This window comes from Micromys minutus (assembly GCF_963924665.1).
Source record: "Micromys minutus genome assembly, chromosome: 12".
In the NCBI taxonomy this organism is placed as follows: Eukaryota; Metazoa; Chordata; class Mammalia; order Rodentia; family Muridae; genus Micromys; species Micromys minutus.
The window spans coordinates 47,505,537-47,526,351 of NC_137981.1; the positions used below are offsets into that span (position 1 = coordinate 47,505,537).

A 20,815-nucleotide genomic window follows, 5' to 3' on the forward strand; every position below is an offset into this window, starting at 1 on the left:
TGCCCCACTTCCCAATCTCCATTTTTAACCTCCTACCTTTAATTTCACTTAATTAGTCAATCAATTGACTTTATTGATCTCTAAAGTAATACCTGTTAGCAAAGGACCAGTTTTAAGCTGCAAATAAATGCATGGGCTTTGAACTGAAAGAAGCTGTACTTTTGGTTTTTGAAAACCAAAAGCTCAGAAAAACTTATGAAAATGTCACACACCAGAAAAAAATAATTGAAAGTCCCACAGAGACAAAAAGGTCAAAAATAAAAAACAGAATTCCCCATTCTGTTTCAATCAGACCTTGGCGACTTGGAATCCTACCCAGTGACCTGTGTTGCCTGATGGCACAGAGTTACAGCCCTACCCCAAATGGTCACCCTCAGAAAAAGCAAAAGACATTATGAAATTGGTAAGAGCTGGGCATGAAGTGGCGGCACACACCTTCAATCTCAACATTCCTGAAGCAGGGACAGGAGGATGTCTGTGAGTTCCAGGACAGTCAATGCTACACAGAGAAACCTTGTGTCAAAATAAAATAAAATGTATAAGATCGTGAACTGTTCATGTTACTTCTCTTAGCTCTTAAGCACCACAGCCCCAGAGAGGGATTGATTTTCTGAGAATTCTCATCACCCTTCTATCCACAGCACCCTTGCTCTTCTCCTCATTTCCTCCTCCCTACCACCACTTCTCCCTGCCCCACCTCCATGTGGTTGTGCATTTGTGTGTGTGTGTGTGTGTGTGTGTGTGAAGGCCACAGGCTGATATTAGTGTTTTCCTTAATCACGCTCTACCTCTTTGTGGTTGTTTTTGAGACAGGGTCTCTCACTGAACTTGGGAGCTTGCAGATTTGGCTGGGCTGGATAACCAACAAACCCCAATGGTTCTGTCTCAGCACTGGGATTGTAGGTGTGCAAGACTGTACCTGGCTTTTTACATGGGTGCTGGGGGTCTGACTTCAGTCTTATGTTTGTACAGTAAGCATTTTACCAACTGGGCTACTGTCCCAGCCCCCCACACACCCCTCATATATGCTTTTCGTTTTTCAAAAACGTATTATTTTATTTGTACAAATATTTTGTCCTCATGTACGTCTGTGTACCACGTATGTGCATGCCAGGTGCTCCCAGAGGTCAGAAGAACACATCAGATCCTCTGGAACTGGAGTTATGAGGATGGTTGTGAGCCACTAGGTGGGTGCTGAGAATCGAATACAAGTCCTCTGTAAGAGCAACAAGTGCTTCTGACTGCTGAGCCATCTCTCCAACAAGTATATTCTTTCTGACCTAGTGAATACTTGTATCTCCATACTTGGAGCTTCTTGTTCCTAGCATGACATTTTGGTGGCCTGCCTGGGAAGTCTCCTTGCAGCTCTTGGCTTCTTCATTCTGGTGCTATGTGGGTGGCCAACTGGCACAAATGCAACTAACAGTCTCTGGCTGGGGCTGCCCTCCAGTAAGGTCTGAAGGCCTCTGAGCTGGAATTCCAGGCTACTTTTTCCAACAGGTTCAAGCCAAGCAATGCCTTTCAACATACTGTAGAAGGCTTTACTTGCCCTTTGTGTCTGCAAGGACCCTGGCCAGGGCTGAACACTTCAGCGGTACTTGAAGACAAGAGAAAAATGAAGTTAGTCTACAAAGATAAGAGGCCACTTTCTTCCTTCAGGGAGCCTCCTCACTCAACATTCGGGAGTGTTGACAGGAGCAGCTTGTCCAGGGTCCCTCATCCCTGCCTCCTGTCATTGCTTTTCCCTTCTGTGCTTTCATGAGGGACGAAACAAGACATATGGCTACGGTGCCCGTGTGTGGCTTCGATGTTCACATTTGCCATTTTCTTCCCCCACCAGATTCCCTGATCCAAGATGCCCACATGTTTTGACTTTCCCCAGGGTAGGAGGGTCTCCTATCCCTCACAGCAGCTCTGTGGCCAGTTTCAGTTTGAGGCTGGTCGGGTCTGGCCAGTTGGACCAGTTTAGCTCCAGCGTGAAACCAAGTTTTACCATCACAGGCTGGGAGGTGGCTGCTTCTCTTGGGAATGTCCCCAAAGAGAGCACTGCTCAGGAGTCAGTCCAATGAGACCAGGCCTCACCCAGCACTCCAGGACACTTCCAAGGCTACACCTCTGACAGGACCCACAATAGGTGTCCCGTCTTTTATTTCCTCTGACTCACCCTAATGATGGACCCCCAAGAAACCTGTACACATCTGAGACTCTGGTTCTTAAAAAGAAAACTTCTTTTCCTTCTAACAAAATTTTCTCTTCATACTCCACCAGGACCACGAACACTGGCTGCCTAGGGCACAGAGAGCACCAGCCCCTATAGTCAGGCCTCTGGTGTTGTAATTTAGGAAATGACTTTGTCATCCCTCTGGCCAAGCTTTCTCGGCCTTGTCAGAGGTTCCTTATCTATGAGAGGGAGGTCATATGTGTCTTGCCAGATTTTCTCTCTCTCATTCCTCTCCACCACACTCTGCCACAGAGGGCATCCATGATGGCCCTTTGTGTTCACACAACCCCTGTTCAACCTCGGACTCCTACCAACAGCCCCCCTTTGCTTATCCTCCCTCTGCTCCACCTCCTTCGCTCTCTCTAACTGTCCCCATCCCTACCCAGGTGAACTGTCTCGGTCACCCACCCACTGGGAAACTTCATACAGGAAATGCAGAAAATAAATAAAAGCTTCCCCTCTTCCCAGGAAAAACATCTTTCTGCTTTACAAGATGGCTAACTTTGTCCTACTCAGAGTACCCCCTTCCCTGTGAGTAACCTGATCCAAGGACAAACCTGACTGACTAGGGTCGCTAAGCCAGGATCTGCCACCTTCATTAGAGAGTTCCAAAAGGCTACTGTGGCTTTGATAACCTTCTGACCGATGGCTACATGCCTATGCGAAAGAGGAAAAGTCTCCCAAATCTGTTTTTTCAGGCACACCAGGAAAATTAGGCTCACACTCCTAACCCACACAGCCTGCTCAGGTTTTGTTGCTATGCTTTTGAATAGAACGATGGCCAGTCCTATCAGATCCCTGGTGTGAGGAATGGGTGGGAAAAGGTTTGCAGAAGCCATGTCACTATATTCTAACTCTCTAGCCTGCTAACTACTGAGTGATGAGATACCGTGCGAGGTATCCTCTGAAAACCCTGCACTGTTTCAGTGTAGAGCAGAGGAGAGCACAGTACACTCAGCAGAGGCCAGGGCTCAAGCCCACCTGCCTGTACATTTTATAAGCTAAGTAGTGTCTTCGGATAGTAGACAAGGGCTTCAAAAACCAGACCAGAGACTCCAGGTTCCTTTATTAAACATGGCTTCTAAGATCTTTAATAGCTAGGAAGGGATCTGAGTCTTTAATAATGAGGACAGGATTGAGGAACAGAAAAGTCAACCCTGTGGAAGAAAGGGGGAAAGGGCAAGTGACATGAGGGGCGGTGGCAACTGCTTCCGCCTTGGTCATCTCCCCAGTCACTCCCCAGTCACCATCCAGTTCAGCCTAAGAAAACCAGCCCAGCGCTGAGTAAAAAGGGACTCTTTTCTGCTCACATTGTGATCAACTAGGACACTTGTCCTGGCTAATTTTATGTTAACTTGACCACAAGCTCGAGTTAGCTGAAAGGAGGGAACCTCAATTGAGAAGATGCCTCCACTAAATCTGGCTCTAAGGTATTTCTTAATTAGTGATAACTGGGGGAGGGCCCAGCCCATTGTGATGGTGCTGTCCCTGGGCTGGTGGACCCCAGGAAGAAAGTCCTCAGAAAACTGAAACTAAAACTGAAAGCAGGAAGACTGCTCAGATTCCCTGGCTTTACCCAGTTCTCCCCTTCACTTTGGCTGGCTGCTTCTTCCTCTCTGTCTCCCCCACATCCCACACCCCACTCCACACACACCTTCTCCTCTTTCTTTTCTTTCCATTTCCCTTTTTTTTTTTTTTTTTTTTTTTGAGGAGCTTTGGCCTGACATGCTGACATTAGTCGAAGTTTTGCCTTATCAGATTGCATTTCTTTACCAGAACTACAGTCTCCCTGTCCTTGCCCTGCCTGCTCACTTTCTGTTTGCTTGTCTCTCTTCTGCTGCTTCTCTGTAACTCATCACAAGGATGCTCTTACCCTGCCTCACTTTCATGCATTATCAGTTCACACAGTACAGCGTTCCTACACTTCCTGGCATTCTGGAAGAGTGTTTTATTTGATTATAGCATGTTCTCATAGTGGGCCTACCCACTGAGCAAGTCTGGCTTTGCGCACAGTATTCAGCTGTAGGGAAGTACTAGGAATTGAGCCTGGTGCCTCCAACCTAAGTCTAGCAGAGGAAAATGACACTTTAAGTCTAATATAACCTAGTTATTCACATTTCTACAGAAAGAGTAAGATGGGTGACTTACAAAATTCAGCCAGTGGATTAACTTCAGATATACAAGAAATGTGAAAAACTAAGGTAATACAACTCTCCAAAAAATGACTATTTTAATAGGAATATTTTGATATTCCTGTGCCAGAAAATCATATAAAATCCCAGAGAAACAATTCAAATGACTATAAGAACTCAAAGAACTCAGAAGAAACACAAATCCCAGAAGTAACACCACAACATAAACAAACAGACCAAAGAAGTAAGTCAATAAAAGGCATAAAACTGGAATCCAATGAATAGAAATTCAGGGATGGGGAGCCAACTACAATGCTGGAAATGATTTCAATAAAGCAAATTAAAACACCAATGGGAAGCCTCGCCAATAAAAGAAGGCAGAATATTAAGTCTTAAAGACAAGGCAGAGGAACTGCAGCAGTACCACAGTGACAACTATACATTAGTAAGGGAGTTAGAGGAAAGGCTGGAGGTATGGCTCTGGGGTCAACAGCGCTGGCTGTTCAGATGATCCAGTTTCAATTCTCAGCACCCACATAGCAGCTCACAGCTATCTGTAACTCCAGTCCCACGGGAGCTGATACCCATTCTGGTCCCTTTGTGCCAAGCAGAGACATGAGCACAGACATACCTGAAGGTAAAACACTCATGTACATAAAATAAAATAACTTGTTTTGCTTTGTTTTCTTTGGTTTTTCAAGACAGGGTTTCTCTTTGTAGCCCTGGCTGTATTGGGACTTTGTAGACTAGGCTGGCCTCAAACTTGGAGATCAACCTGCCTCTGTCTCCAGACTACTGGGATTAAAGATGTCTACTACCAATACCCAGCAAACATTTTTAAAAGAAAAAAAAAAGCTGTAAATAAAATAATCACAGACAATTTCCCACATTTAGGCAAAGAGATATCCAATTAGGTGCAGGATACACTTAGAATATCAAGTAGACAAGGCCAGAGAAGAACCTACCAAGGTAAAATTATATTCAAAACATCAAACCTACACAAAGAGCTATAGGCGACGGAGGAAAGTGGGAGCAGGAGAGGTGGCCTTCTCTAGGGGAGAACACACCGGTTGGTTGTCCAGTGCCAAATGACCATCCAACACAATACAGGTGGCATTGTACAGACTGAACAGACTGGCTGTGTTTATGTATATATGAAAACATATGTGTTTGTGTTAAATATTAGTGAAAATGTCATGAATTTGAAGGAGAGCAGGGAGAAGCATATGGGAGGATTTGGAAGACAGGAAAGGGAAAGAGAAATTGAATATAGTCTCAAAAACTTTAAAAAACATCATGGGGACACAAAATAGGACCTTCAATAGTCAGAGTAACACAGAACAAAAAGAATAAGAACAACACTAGAAGGATCACCATAGAGACTATAAAGCCACAGTAGCAAGGCCAAAATTGGATTAGCATAATACCAGATGTGTGGATCAATGGAAAGCAATGAGAAATGTAAACCCACACAACTACAGTCACCCGATTGTGTCCAGATTCCAAAATTAAATGTTGGAGGGGGTGGGGGGAAACTTCCACAAATACTGATGGCAAAAACGGATGCTGCACAGAAAAGAATGAAACTAGATCCTAATCTTTCACCATGTCCAAGGACCAACTCCAAATGGACCAAAGTCCAATAAGGCCTGAAATTCCGAGACTATGTCTTAGTTAGGCTTTCTATTGTTAGGATGAAGCACTGCAACCAAAATGAAAGTTGGGGACTGTCTTAGTCAGGGTTTCTATTCCTGAACAAACATGACCAAGAAGCAAGTTGGGGAGAAAAGGGTTTATTCAGCTCACACTTCCACACTGCTGTTCATCACCAGAGGAAGTCAGGACTGGAACTCAAGCAGGACAGGAAGCAGGAGCTGATGCAGAGGCCATGGAGGGATGTCACTTACTGGCTTGCTTCCCCTGGCTTGCTCAGCCTGCTTTCTTATAGAACCCAGGTCTACCAGCCCAGGGATGGCACCACCCACAATGGGCTGGGCCAGGGATGGCTCCACCCACAATGGGCTGGGTCAGGGATGGCTCCACCCACAATAGGCTGGGCCCTCCCCCCTTGATCACTACTTGAGAAAATGCCTTACAGCTGGATCTCATGGAGGCATTTCCTCAACTGAGGCTCCTTTCTCTGTGATGACTCCAGCTTGTGTCAAGTTGACACAAAACCAGCCAGTACAGGGAGGAAAGGGCTTATTTGGCTTATACTTCCATATCACTGAAGTAGAAACTTAAGGGTTCTTTGGGAAGTCAGTTGTGTTGGATGGTGTTTTGCTGGGGCAAACCCATGAAGGAACATTTTGTTAAAGTGAACACAGGTGAAAGGCTAAGGCAGACTTGTGAAGGGACATTTCACTGAAGTAGACACAGGAAAAAGGGTGTTCTGCTAAAACCAAGAATGTGAAAGGACACATGATGGAGGATTCTTCAATAACTACATACATGTATTGGTCCACCTTACATTGCGTAGTGAGCTCCATTTGTTGGAATGCCTTAGAGAAAAACCTCGCCAAAAAAACTTCTGGTGGTGTGCTGCAGCTTCCCACTTCAGCTAAGATGGACTCATGTGCAAGACACATGCTGAGGCAAGATCTGTGGAGGACACGAGATGTCTGTAGGAAGTATAACTAGGACTCAACAGACAGTGAAGGAGGCTGAGCTGGGCTTGCTTATAGAACTACATGTGTAGCGCTTGTGGGTCTTTGCTGATCTTTGCTTCACAGAAAGAGGCACAGCCAAGAACTTCTCCTGGAGTCCCTCCTGCTGACTTGTGTCAAGGCTGAGGCCTGGTTGTCTCCTCTAGTCAGTGCCACCATTGCCGATTCTTGTTTGCTTTCCCACTGTACCAAACTAGTGTATCCATAAAGTGTTTGCAATGGAATGAAGCTGCTGCTGCTGACCTGTGAACTGAACTGTCAATTTCCAGACAACACAAACGGGAGTGGCTAGAAAAAACCATTTCTAAACAGGTCCAATTCCCTGTATCCTTTCTTTTCTACTACCTCTAGTGGGTGGTAGGCTAAGAGGGAGGTTAAAGTGTTTAAGATCCATCTGTGATGGTTTGCATATGCTTGGCGCAGGGAGTGGCACTATTAGCAGGTGTGACCTTGTTGAAGGAAGTGTGTCACCCTGGGGGGGAGGGGCTTGGAGACACTCCTCCTAGCTGCCTGAGGATGCTCAGTCTGCTCCTGGCTTCCTTCAGATGAAGATGTAGAACTAACTCTCAGCTCCCCTTGCACCATGACTGCCTGGATGCTGCCATGTTCCCGCCTTGATGACAATGGACTGAACCTTTGAACCTGTATCCCAGCTCCAATTAAATGTCCTTTCTAAAACTTGCATTGGTCATGGTATCTGTTCAGCTATACAACCCTAACTAAGACACAATCATTAAAAATAAAGTTTGAAAAAAATGAAAGTTACAACTGTTCATCATCGAAGGAAGTCAGGAAAGGAGCTCAAACAGAGCAGGAACCTGGAGGCAGAGCTGATGCAGAGGCCATGAGGAGTGCTGCTCACTGACTTGTTCCATGACTTGCTCAGCCTGCTTTCTTATAGAACCCAGGACCACCAGCCCAGGGATGGCCCCACTCACAATAGCCCTTGCTGAGTTTGCAGCACCATCTCTCCTCAAGCTAATCCCCTCCCTGATAACTATACCTACTGTTGTGCTGTATCCAGATGCTCACCCTTATAGTTTATGCATTTCTCGCCTGCTTGCTCAAATCATAAACAGAAACATGGTCTAATCTTTCTAGTTGTTGGAGATTCCATGTTGAAACATGTGGTGGTTCTACAAACCTATTTATGCCCATGAAAAAAAAGAACTGGTTAATATGTCTGTACAACATGGAGATTCTCCTGTGTCAGGTATTCCACAGTTAGACGTGATGGAAAAGAGGAGGTCCTGGGTACATAAGACCCCAATGGCAACAGCCCATCCTAACAAAAAATATAAGTCAAGCCCAGTCCTTGGGCTGGCCTTTCTGTTTCCAGTCTATGGAAGACAACAAAACATTTCCCGTTGCCTAGACACCAACCTATGTTTCTAAATGTTCTCCTTCTACAACCACAATTCTGATATTCTGGGGTGAGAATCATATGATAAATAAGATAGGTACACTATACTATTCCTGTCAACCTATGTGGGTGTCTGTGTCACTGTTTACTGCTGTGAAGAGACACCATGACCAAGACAACTCTTACACAGTCATAGCCCATTATCCTCATGGCAGGCAGCATGATGGTAAGCATGGTGCTTAGAGCAGTAGCTGGAGCTACATCCTAATCCTCCACACACAGAGAGTTGGGGGAGGGAGACAGAAAGACAGAGAAGGAGAGAGGAGGAGAGGGAGAAATAAAGAGAGGGAGGGAGAGGTTAATGAAATCTGTGTATCTGGGTCAATACCTATGGAAAGGTAGAAAGAAAGAAAAAACCTCTCTCAAAATAAATCAAAACAAACACACCAAGAGCCTAAACTAGAGTGTAGGGCAGAGTTCTTGGTGGGACAGCTTCTAGACATTTGTCAAAATAGGTTTAGAATGACTTAACTTATATTGGCCCGCCTCTCTCTCTCTCTCTCTCTCTCTCTCTCTCTCTCTCTCTCTCTCTCTCTCTCTCTCTCTCTCTCCTTTAACTGTACTCTGTATCTCTGGCTTCTATTTTCTAAACCTGTCACAATTGGTATCTTATGGGTTGTGATTACAGGGCATTAAACTCCAAACGATATTACTTCAAGGATGTCAGTAATCAACACCATTGTCTCAGGAATAGCAAGCTCAGCAGCATTGTCTCAGGAATGTCAGTCACAGCACCAACACCTGTATTTCCCACCACTGAGGACATCTCAGCCCCCAGAGTGTGTCACAGTCCAGCCTTCAACCTCCTACAATAACTGTTATCTTCCCGCTCTCCAAAATATGGCTCGAGCCTTTTGCCTGATGTTCTATGACCCAAGAACAGATCATCAATGCTAGTTAGCATCCCATCACCCTTTTTCAACTTTGAAGAAGTTCCAGAATTGAAACAAAGGCTAATTCCTGATAAACCCATGACATCTTACTTTAAAAGACCAGTCTCAGAATAGACAAGGGTATATAATTTACTAACAGCATAGACAGTTAAACAACTCTTTTCTATTAAAATCTGTCCCCACACAAATGGCCCACCAATATAAGACAAGGTAAATGTGCTATTCTAATAGGATCCTTTGTCCCTCAGGGAAGCAATTCATTCTCCCTCCCCCCCTTCCTCCCTACCTCCCTCTCCTCCTTCCTCCACATCCTCTCCCCTCAACTTTCTGTATTTCTGTCCACAGCATATATATTTAAATAAAACCTTTGTGCCAATTCCAGCCTGATAATCCTTTTACCCTTCCACCTTGGGTTCACTGTTCCCAGCACACTTCTTGTCTCTAAAGAGAAGAGTACAAGGAGAATGGTGAAGGAAATGAGAAAATTGGTGGTGATTTCTTGAGAAGGAGCTGTGTGTTCGGCATTGCTAAGAGCTGTTGTATCCAGGACAAAGGGTGAGCTACCCTGGAGAGGGTTGGGAATCTAGAACAAGGTGCGTTGGACGGACAGGCAAGGTCAAAAAAATCCCTTGAGTGTAGGAATGAACTAGAACCAAGTAACAGGGAAGAGCAGAGGAAAAAAAAGGAGGAATAGAGAGGACTAGGAACACCCCTACCGAGGGCATCTTGAGAATCTGGACATGAGGCTTAGGCTAAAATGGAGGGCAGAGGAATGTACAGTAACAGCTGAGATTGTGGTCCCACTGCATTGTCACAGCTCCAGTCTCTCCTGTAGGATGATCTGAATGGTTGTCAGAACTGTGTGACCTCTTCCCAGGAGACAAGTTCCTGCCCTGGTTGGCTCTAGAGCTACTTCTTTTCCTTCTTCTGGCATGAGAGTTCAGGATAAGTTCCAATTTCTGTGGTGTTCATAATTTGAATAGTTTGATAGCCAAAGGAAAGGGCATAAATGTCTCATTAGAATGTCTTAATTCTTTCCAAGGGTGAAAACCTAGTCAGTAAAATCAATGGCTGCACAAAGCCTAGTGGCCCAAAATCCATCTCTGGCACCTATGTGAAAGATGTGGCAATACAAGTCTGTGACCCCAGACGTTCTATGGCAAGATGGGGGACAGACAGAAGAACTGCCAGAGGTCACAGGAAAGCTAGCCTGGAGCACATGGTTCAGAAAGACAAACAACAGAGATTCGAGTTAAGTGAAAGATCTTTGACCTACACACATGCATGCATACACACACATGCACACACATGCACTGAGTCATCTTCATCCTTCCAGGATACTTTGAGGGTTGCATCTTCTTGCTGGAAGTAAACTTTATTCCCATAGCTACTTTAGAAGGGCTGGGGAAGCCTAGAAAGGCTTATGGTGTCATAGAACTATGGAGACAAGCACAGGAGGCCAACAAGGAGACACAACGTAGAAGCCCACAAGAAACAATGGTCCTGGGCAGATGAGAAGGGCTGTGTGTCCCATGCTACCTTACTTAATGCCAAGGAAATTTCCCTTTCCTCCATCGCTACAGGGAAGTCGCAGAGACCTAGACTTGACAGAGGTTGTTTCTGGTGCTTGTGACAGGTTAATGTCAGAATTCAAGATCATGGGTATTTTTACTGACCAGAACAGTTCTCACAGAGAATAAAAGTGAACAGCCAATGAATACTTGAAAAGGTGCTCCAACACTCTTAGCTGTCTGGAAAATTGCTTTGAGATTATGTTTCACCCTAGTCAGACACTATCTTTGAGAAACCCAATGACAGGATTGTAGCAAGAACGTGGGGAAATAGAAATGCTTGTGCATTACCAGCGAGAATGGAAACCCGTGCAGTCTCTTTGTAAATCAGCATGATTCACAAATCACAAGATAGAATGACCATGTGACCGTATCCTTATTTACTGTCATAGCAACAGTGACTGCAGAGATGAGGTGTAGAGTTGAGAACTTCTCCTTTTAACATAACTGTAGATATTTTGTATTCAGTCTCCAGTTTGCTCAGAAGGTGAAATTAAGTTCAGGTTCTCAGATTTCACTTCCCAGATGTAATTATCCATCGGTGACATGGAAGAATGCCACTAATAAGCCAAAAAGTCATGGTGGTATTACTTATGCTCTGTTATCTCAGTGCTCTGAAATTGCCTGCTTACTACCAACCACCTCCCTCTTACCTCAGGACCAATCAGCTTAAAGGTTATACTCTGCCTAGCCAGCAAAAACGTTGGATTGCTCTCCTCCTTGTCTTTTAAACTTTTGAACCTGGTTTTTCCCTATAAAAAAGCCTGCTTTCAGGACAGAAAGGTGCCATATTTCAGCTCTGGAGTTCTTTTTTGTGGTCCTGGACATTAAGTCTTGGGGTTCGCATTCAGTAAACTATCCTTGCTTAACTGAGATGGGTTTGTGTGGAGATTCTTGAACCTCACCGTGTAGTAGCATTCCTTCCTTTTTACCACGTGGAGCACACCAGAGCCATTAGTGTTAGCTTAGAGATCTGGTGGAACTAAGTACCGAGTCCGTCCAGGAGATTGCTATGTGGAGACTCCAACAGCACCAGTCTTACTGCTTGTGAGAATTGCTTAAGTTGTTTCCCTGATTCAAAACAAAACTGTACTGTTGGGTTTGGTTTTTCTGTCTGTTTCCTTTTTGTTAATTTCTGTCCCTTTCCTCTTTTAGTTATTTATTTTTCTTGTTTGTTGTTGTTGTTGTTTTATGGCCGTGGGGGGTGGTGGTCATGATTTCTCTGTGTAACTCTGGCTGTCCTGGAACTCGGAGATCCGCCTTCCTGTCAGTGCTGGTATTGAAAGTGTACATGCGCCACCTCTGCCCAGCAGTTTATATCCTTTCTTTATCTGTTGCTTTGGAGTTTGCTTTTTCTAAAACCTTGAGTTGCATAATTAGAATTTTTTTTAAAGCCTCCTTGATTCCATAGTTGATCCCATGGGTCATTTAGGAGAATATTGTGTGGGGCCAGAGAGACACCCCAGCAGGTAAGAACTTGGGCAGCTCTTTCAGAGGACCCAGGTTCAACACCTTCTAGTGGCTCACAACTGCTGTAACTCCAGTTCCACTAGATCCAATACCCTCTTCTGGCCTCTGTGGTCACCAGGAACACATGTAATACACATGTATATGTGCAGGCAAAACATTCACACACAGAAAATAGAAACAGAAGTAAATAAACTTTATATTTTAAAAAGAGTGTATTGCTCAATCCCCCAGTGTCTACAACTTTCTGTAGTGTTGTTGTTATGACCAGGAACAAGGAACTGTTTCAAGGGGCTTTTCTGCATTAGTCAGCACTTGCTACATGGTCTAACTTGTGCTGTGTTTTAGAGAACGCTCTATAGACTGAAAGTTCCAAAGCTGCTAGACGTCCTGTAGATGTCGCCCGTGCTGCAGATTAACTCTGAAGTTTCCTTATTTGCTTTCAGTCGGAATGACCTACTGTTGACAAGGGTAGGATGCTGATGCAGCTACTATTACTGTATCAGGACCTTTCCTTTGATGTCGTTGGTGTTTTGCTTTGTTTTGTTTTCCAATGAAACCAGGTACCCTACCATTTAATGAACAAAAATTTACACTTGTGTATTCTTGATGGATAAAGAAGGTGGTAGCCTTCTTTACCTTATATATTTCCAATTTTAAAACCACTTTATTATTAGAACTGCCAAGTCATCTTCTTTTCAGTGTCCGCCTGCTTTCTGAACTGAAAGGGAGTATCTCTACCAGTGAAGTATTACAGATGGTTGTGAGCCACCATGTGGTTGCTGGGGATTGAACTCAGTGCCTTTGGTAGAGCAGTCAGTGCTCTTATCCACTGAGCCATCTCTCCAGCCCCAGGTGTAATGATTCTTAAACAACTGGAAACTGAGGGACAGGGTCACAGCACAGCACAGTCCTAATGGCCCAGGTGCATGCTGGGTGTTCTCATCTTGGAAACAATGTAGTAACTGCACAATGGTAGTTCTAGATTAGTGCTTGAGTTGCAAAGAAAGTTTAAAGAAGTTATTAAAAAATGAATTACAGCTCTCTTCCTTTTCTGCCACCCCCATGCCATTCAGACTGAGGAAGACTCAGAAACTCCAGGGCCACGTGAGCCACGGCCATGGTCGCATCGGTAAGCAAGTACCCAAGAGGCTACGACAATGCTGGAGGCATGCATCACCACAGGAGCAACTGTGACAAATATCATCCAGGTTACTTCGGGAAAGTTGGTATGACGCATTACCATCTGAAGAGGAACCAGAGCTTCTGCTCAATTAAATGTTGTTCTTTATAAGAGTTGCCTTGTTCATGGTGTCTCTTCACAGCAATGGAAACACTAAGACAATTACTTAGGTTAAAAAATAAGTATACACTTAGAAATACATGTGGAAATATAAAAACTAATATTTTAACGCGTCTGAAAGCGGGATTAAGTGTTCTTGGGGGGCTTTATACTATTGAATTTCTAAAATTATGCACACATTAGTAAAAATAAATCAATACTTTTAAAATAAGTCCACTCATCCAAAGATTTAAGAAGTCAAACTGGTTACATATTTTCTTCCCATATTTCCGTTTTAATTGGTGTGTATTTTTATCTAGTATAATTTGTTTTTCTCTAAACTATGAATTTATCCTAGCGGAACTTATTAATTAGTCTCATTTACTTCTCCAAATCATCTTTGAGTACTTTTAAATCAGTCGCGTATATGGGTTGTTCCTACACAAACTATCCACCAGGCGACCCCTGATTTCTGAGACAACATTCACAGAAATAAGCAAGGCGCAGGCCGGTTCCCGTACAGCTTGAAGGTTCGTGCGGAATTAACGTCACTTCCGGCCTCAGCCAACCGCTATGGCCGCTACCGCGGAGCCGAGGCGGCGGCCGGGAGTTGGTGTCGGCGTGGTGGTGCTGAGCTGTGAGCATCCTCGCTGCGTCCTTCTGGGGAAAAGGAAAGGGTCGTTTGGAGCCGGCAGTTTCCAGCTTCCTGGGGGCCATTTGGAATTCGGGTAAGCGGGACGTCCTGGGGAAGCGGAAGTTTGGGGAATATCATTAGTCCTTACCACATTATCGGTCCGTGTGACGCGCGTCAGTGCGCAGTTGAGTTCCGTGCGTTCTCTATGGTCCCGGTGTCCGCAAGGATCCCGCCAGAAGAGGCCGCTGTTCCAGGACCCGGGCCCCATAAATCCTCGCTCTGCCCTCTGCTGGCTGCAGGTGGAAGTCGTTTGTATTTCTTAGTGCCTACTGAAAAGGTGGATGTTTATGAAAAACTAGGACTCTTCCCTTTTGCCCCATGAGATTTAGATGTATCAGAGTTTTGTGAGACCGGCCTCGCTGGTTCTGCGCCGTGGATGTATCAGTCCCACAGAGGGCGAAGAGTAGCTAAGTCAGTTTCTATGCAATCGTGAAGAAATCCTGGCTGTGCTCAAAAAATGTGTTTTAATCCGAGTGTGTGGCCTAAAATAAAGCATCTAACTCACCCAGATCAGTGTGGTTTCCTTTAGTAATGTATAGTAATATAAAATAATGTCGTGTTATAAAACACTTGGAAAGTCAAGCTTCAAGCCTTCCCACACCTTATCTAACAAGTACCATACTTGAGTTTATAGACTATTTAAAAGGAAATCCTAGACTTCCTATTTTCCGTAATTATCTGGGTCACTATTATGTGATAGAGTCATTTATTTATAAGAGACAGAGATCTACCTGCCTCAGCTTCCTGAGTGTTGGTTATGGCATGACTGAGTCACTGGAGGTGCCTCTCACTGGCTGTCCGTTATAGGGAAGGGAAACATTACCAATCTGACAACTTCCTTCCTCTTGAAGGTAATCTGTACTTCCTATGTGGCCTGGAAGCACAAACTCCCCAAGCCCCTTGACACTAATCGCATCCTTCTCTGCTGCCTAATGGCCTCAATTTTGAGGCTTAAACTGGAATTTTGAAGTACGAGGAAGGCATTTGATGCACTTTCAAAGCACAACAACCCTGTAAGAAAGTTAATGTTCCTCTTTTCCATGGGGACAGTTGACTTGAAAGCCTGGGTTTTGCTGGTGGTGATAATGGGTTGTTTTTCTGTTATTTGTTTGTTTGTTTTTTAGGGGTGGGGAAGGGTTGAGACAGGGTTTCTCTATATAGTCTCAGATATCCTGGAATTCTCTCTGTAGACCAGTCTGGCCTCAAACTCACAGAGATCCACCATCCTCTGCCTCCAAAATACTGGGATTAAAGGCTTGTCCTTCCAGCACTCAGAGAAAGCCTGGGTTCTTACCTGACACGCTAAACTACCCTCTCTGTCTAAGTGTATCTCCAGGCCTGGGAACTAATGCTGGTGATTAAACGTAAGTTTTGTCTAACAGAAAGCTCTTTGGGTCTTCAAATCACTAAATATAGAGTATGTATAATGTCAAGATGGAAGGGTTTTTTAGATCGTTTTAAAGCATAAGCTAATTACTGTTGATTTTACTTTATACCATAACTTGCCAACATACCAGGAATCTCACCTCACGCACACACTGAGCAGGCTGTGTTTCTTTTTCCAGTGAGACCTGGGAGGAATGCGCTCAGAGGGAAACCTGGGAAGAGGCTGGGCTCCACCTGAAAAACGTGCGCTTTGCTTCTGTGGTAAATTCTTTTGTTGAGAAAGAGAATTACCATTATGTCACCGTATTAATGAAGGGAGAGGTGGACATGGCTCACGATTCGGAGCCAAGGAATATGGAACCCGAGAAGAATGAAAGTAAGAGAATCAGACAAAATAATGTGTTTATTCTCCAGAGAAGCATAGTTAGAGCACCACTGCCATATGAAGAGAATTGGATTCTCTTTGTGTCTGTGCCCTCAAAAACCCCTGTGCTGGAGCTGAGCGTGGTGACTTTAATCCCAGCCCTGTGGGGTAGGGAGGAAAGACCTCTGGGAGTTTGAGGCCACCCTGGTTTATGTAGACAGTTCCAGGCTGGCTACATACAGAGACACAATCACAAAGAGAGACAAAACAAAGTCCATGTTGAAAGTCTGATCTTGGGTGATGGTGACAGGAGGGAGGACCTTTGGGATTTGGAGGACAGAGTTTAGACTGCACCGTTGTGACAAAATGTCCAGAATTAGCAGCACAAGGAGGAGGAGATCCCTTCAACTCTGATTTCCTAAGATCTAGCCCATGCCATGGGCCTGCGCTTTGTTGGTTCTGGGACCTTGGCGAGATGAAATGTCCTAGAGGAGCCATAAGAAGGGCTCATCTCCTTACCTCACAGCAGGTCTGAGGCAGAGTGAGAAGGCCCGGGGAGTCTTCCGAGGCACTGATGCTGTGCACAGTCCACACACCCTGAGGTTCCCATCACCTCCCAGAACAGCAGCCACAGCTAGGATCCACTGGTCGCAAGACTGCATTGAGCGCTGCATATTCAAGCATGAGAGCTCACAAATGGCATTAGTGCTCACATGAGAGACCCCAGAGAGATCCTCATCACTTCCTCCACCTGAGAGAGTACGAGAGCCAGGAAACGGGCCATTGCCAGACACCAAGTCTTGCATCGTGATCTTAGACTTCCAACCTGCAGAACTGTGTGAAAGGAATGTCTGCAAGCTGTCCTGTTACAGCAGAGAAGAGACATGTAAAGATGTGGAAATGCATAGATCCCAAGGGATGTAAGATGCAGACTTCCTGTGTTCCCGTAATGGTTCTGCATTGTCCTTGTGACTGAGGGCACAGTGAAACCACCAAACTGGACCACTCCATGTTAGAAAAAGACTTAATCTGGAGAAACTGAAAGATGCTATGGCTATGGGGGGGGGGGGGCACAGACTCGAAACACACAACACAGAATGGTGAAAGACGGGGAAAGCCTCGACAGTTTTAAAGAATTAGTCAGTGATGGGAGGAAGCCTGTAAGCTAAAACCTCCAGGAAGTTTATAGAGTGGGGGTGGGTTATAGGACTTTGATATATTAATAGGTAGCTAGATGCTGCATTTGCTGAGCTGTAGACATAAGGCAAATAAACGGGGGGGCTCTTCCTGGCAGAAACCCAATTCTCAAGTTTTGGAGGAATGATGATTTTAGGCTTGCATTTGTCTACCAGCAATCCTTTTGTATTCCTGATGGGAATCCAGCCTGTAATGTAATTTAGACATAGTCAGTGGCCCCATTTAGGGTAGGGGAAAGTTTGGATCTAACAGTTCTCTGTGACCTTGGCCAAGTTTCCTAATGGTGGGCCATTTTTCTCATCTGTGAATGGTAGACACCTCAGATGAGTTCAGGTAAGGACTGGATGCTTTGATCCTTGAGACCCTGTCTCAAACAAACAAACGAGGAACAGTCCAGTGTTTCCCCATCGCCTTTCCCTTCTCGGGCTCTTCATTCTGTGGTAGAGCTATCCATTCATTTATTTGTACAGCCAAGGTAGCGCAGACATCGCTATTAGATTGAATAGTGAGAAGGCACTTGTAAATTCAGCTAACGTTTTTCTGAATATATATTTAGTTCAACAAATGCAAAGCCCTTGCTTTCTGGCATCTGTGTGTACTGACTGTCTCTTTCTCTTCTAGGCTGGGAGTGGATCCCTTGGGAAGAATTTCCTCCATTAGATCAGCTCTTCTGGGCTCTCCGTTGTCTAAAAGAGCAAGGCTATGATCCATTTAAAGAGGACCTGAACCACCTGGAAGGGTACAAAGGAAAGCACCTTGAAAGGACCATGAAGATCCCTTGATTTAAAAAAAAGAAAAAAAAAATCTTCAGTTAATGAAAAATTCAGTGTTTCAGGACAACTCGATTTTATCTATAAGCCGTGTGGTCACCAGTTGATTTGCAGTCTCCTGATGTAATTCAGGAACCTTAAGAAACTCTTCCTGGGATGTGTTGCTGAATTGTCCTTGAGACATAAAAGGTGTGTAAGGAGCTTGTGGCTCATTATGTGCACCACTGTGTAGTGACTGTTGTCAGCTGTGCGGAGGTGATCGTGATAGCTCACCTTGTTCTAGTTCAAATAGAGGTCGGAACCCAAATACGGCCATTCAGGTTCCAAAGCAGTGTGCCAAACTGCAACATCCATCATGTCATGCTAGATGGTTTTCCTTTTCACTTCTAGCTGCTAGAAAAGATTCTTAAATGACAGTTCGTGGAACTAGAGAGCTTACAGAAAGCAGTAGGCTGTAGTCCCCTGAGAGAATCCATGATAAATATGGGACTAAGCTGTGGATCCCAGGACTAGCAACCAGGTCCTCTGCATCTTCCTTTGACAGTTCGTATGTTGGGATGACACAGGGCAGTGCCTTGAATCACCTACTGTGGGTCTTCTCCCAGAGGTCAAGAACTTTCCAGAGCATCACAGCCCAGGATCGATTGGCTGCTTTCCCCCAACTAGATTGTAAAATTTTACTGTAAGACATTGAACAATGAAATGTCTCACAGATAAACACTGCAGAACTCCATGTTGGCTGCTGTGAAAGCTGAGGGTGATTTGGTTTTTAACCTGCTTCTGGCTTGAGAGGGGACTTTGGGTTTAAAAGAATCATGTTCTTGACCTAAGGACCACATCAGGCTTAGCTAACATTAACAGCTAAAGCTCCTGACCAGCCCATTCATCCTGATCTGCGTCCAGGCTAGGATTGCATGTGCCTTTATCTTTCTTTGGTCAGGCATAGCATAGTTTTCTGGCTGATGTAGTTTCTGTTCCTGGGCAGTCACTGGCCTTTCTGCTGAGCTCTTCATGTGAGGTGGCTTCTCACCACTGCCATCTCTCTGTCCTGTACAGTGCCACATGAACCCTTTATTCTTACTTGTGGGTCCTGTTCTTTAACCAGTGTTCTTATTCCACATGGGTTAATCTTTGATCAAGGCAAACCCAATGAAGACGATTGGGGAGTGCTGGCCACACCCCCAATGCACAACCCAGGCAGGTGGCTGAAGAGATCTGTGCCTGCACAGCCCAGAGTTCCTTTTATAATGGTCAGATATCACTAATTTATTAAGTCTCATATATCTCAGGATGGCTTCCAGCTCACTTTGTAGCTGAGGATAACCTTGAACTTCCAATCCTGCCTTGGCTGCCCTGATGCTAATTCAAGCTACACACCCCTCTTTTAAGTGTGCACAGTAGTTCCCCAAGTGGCTGGTGCATCATTAGTTTCCTGGGTTGTTTTGTTACTGGAGGTTGAATATGGGGCAACACGACAGGCAAGTGCCCCGTAACAGACCAAATGCAAAGGCAGTGTCAGCGTCCTTCTGTCAGGTCAGACATTGAAGAGATTAGCCAAAATCTAAAATGACTTTCAATAGTTTATAAAAACTACATTAACATGTATTTGATTTTTATTATATGATCAATAAACTTGTCTCACCTCATCTTTTTGTAATACAAAAATTACAAGACTAGAAAAAAAAATGGCACCCAACGAGGTCCTGAGTGCACTAGCCTACAGATCCTTTTAGACGCTTGCTTCTGTGAACTGACCTCTTGACATTTGTAGTTTGCTCTTTTAAAATACTGAATAATTGGGATGTTTGCTGAACTTTTCACCATTATTCTTCAAAATTACAATGTGCTGTATATATAAATCTCTTACTTATACATATGTATTTGTCAAAATGTTTGTGTTCAGGCATGATAAATGTATGGCGCATAAGCTTCTGGATCTAGGGAGGTGGTTCATGGGTTAAGAGTGCTTGCTGCTTGTCCTAGAACCCAGCATCAACATCAGCTGGCCTAGTTCTCTTAAGACATCTGCCTGCCTCTGCCGCACGGGTACTGGGGCATGTGCTCCGGTGCCTGGAACATGTGGGTTTTAGCAAGAATCTATTTCAAAATGTTAACTGGTGCTGAATAAAAAGCCAAGTTCATTTATGTTTTATGCTGTTTCTTAAATGTTCTGTGACAGTCATTACATAATTATGTAAAACTGTTAATTAAAACTGGTAATTATATAAACATCTTAGACACAGATGTTGACTACTAGGTAGCTAAAAAGTTAAAAGTAACTGTTTTTGAGAAACTACAGTAAGAGGCAAAGGCAGGTCCTACAAGTCCCAGGCTAGCCTTTGTACCTTATATAAGCAGGGAGACCCAGTCCCGAAAAATATGAGAGCCATCACAAGGAGACAAGGTGATAGCAATGACATAGTGGCCTTCTATTCTAAACTCTTCCATACCCTATGTGCATGTATCTGTGTAGAATGGGATTATAATAAATGTTTTCAGTTTCAGTGTAATGATCTCAGAGACTTAGTTGTGCATGCTAGTTTTATCACGTATATTCTCACATATACCAGAATCTTATTTGACTATTATAAAATACATCTGGATTTTCTTTTCTAGACAGGGTTTCTCTTTCTGGAAGAGAACTCACTTTGTAGACAAAACTGGCCTCAAACTCAGATTTGCCTGCCTCGGCCTCCTGAGAGCTGGATTAAAGGCATGCGCCACCACTTAAATTCAACTGGATTTAAAT

At 44.3% G+C, this 20,815-nt stretch overlaps 1 protein-coding gene across 1 annotated transcript; it reads left to right on the plus strand.

Moving 5' to 3' along the window:
* The first annotated feature begins 14,051 nt into the window (after positions 1-14,051).
* Positions 14,052-19,712, plus strand: NUDT15 (nudix hydrolase 15). Its single transcript, XM_080926415.1, has 3 exons — positions 14,052-14,383; positions 15,915-16,111; positions 17,918-19,712. The coding sequence occupies exons 1-3, from the start codon at positions 14,229-14,231 to the stop codon at positions 18,076-18,078; spliced, it is 513 nt and encodes a 170-aa protein (XP_080782541.1). The 5' UTR covers positions 14,052-14,228; the 3' UTR covers positions 18,079-19,712.
* The last annotated feature ends 1,103 nt before the right edge of the window (positions 19,713-20,815 follow it).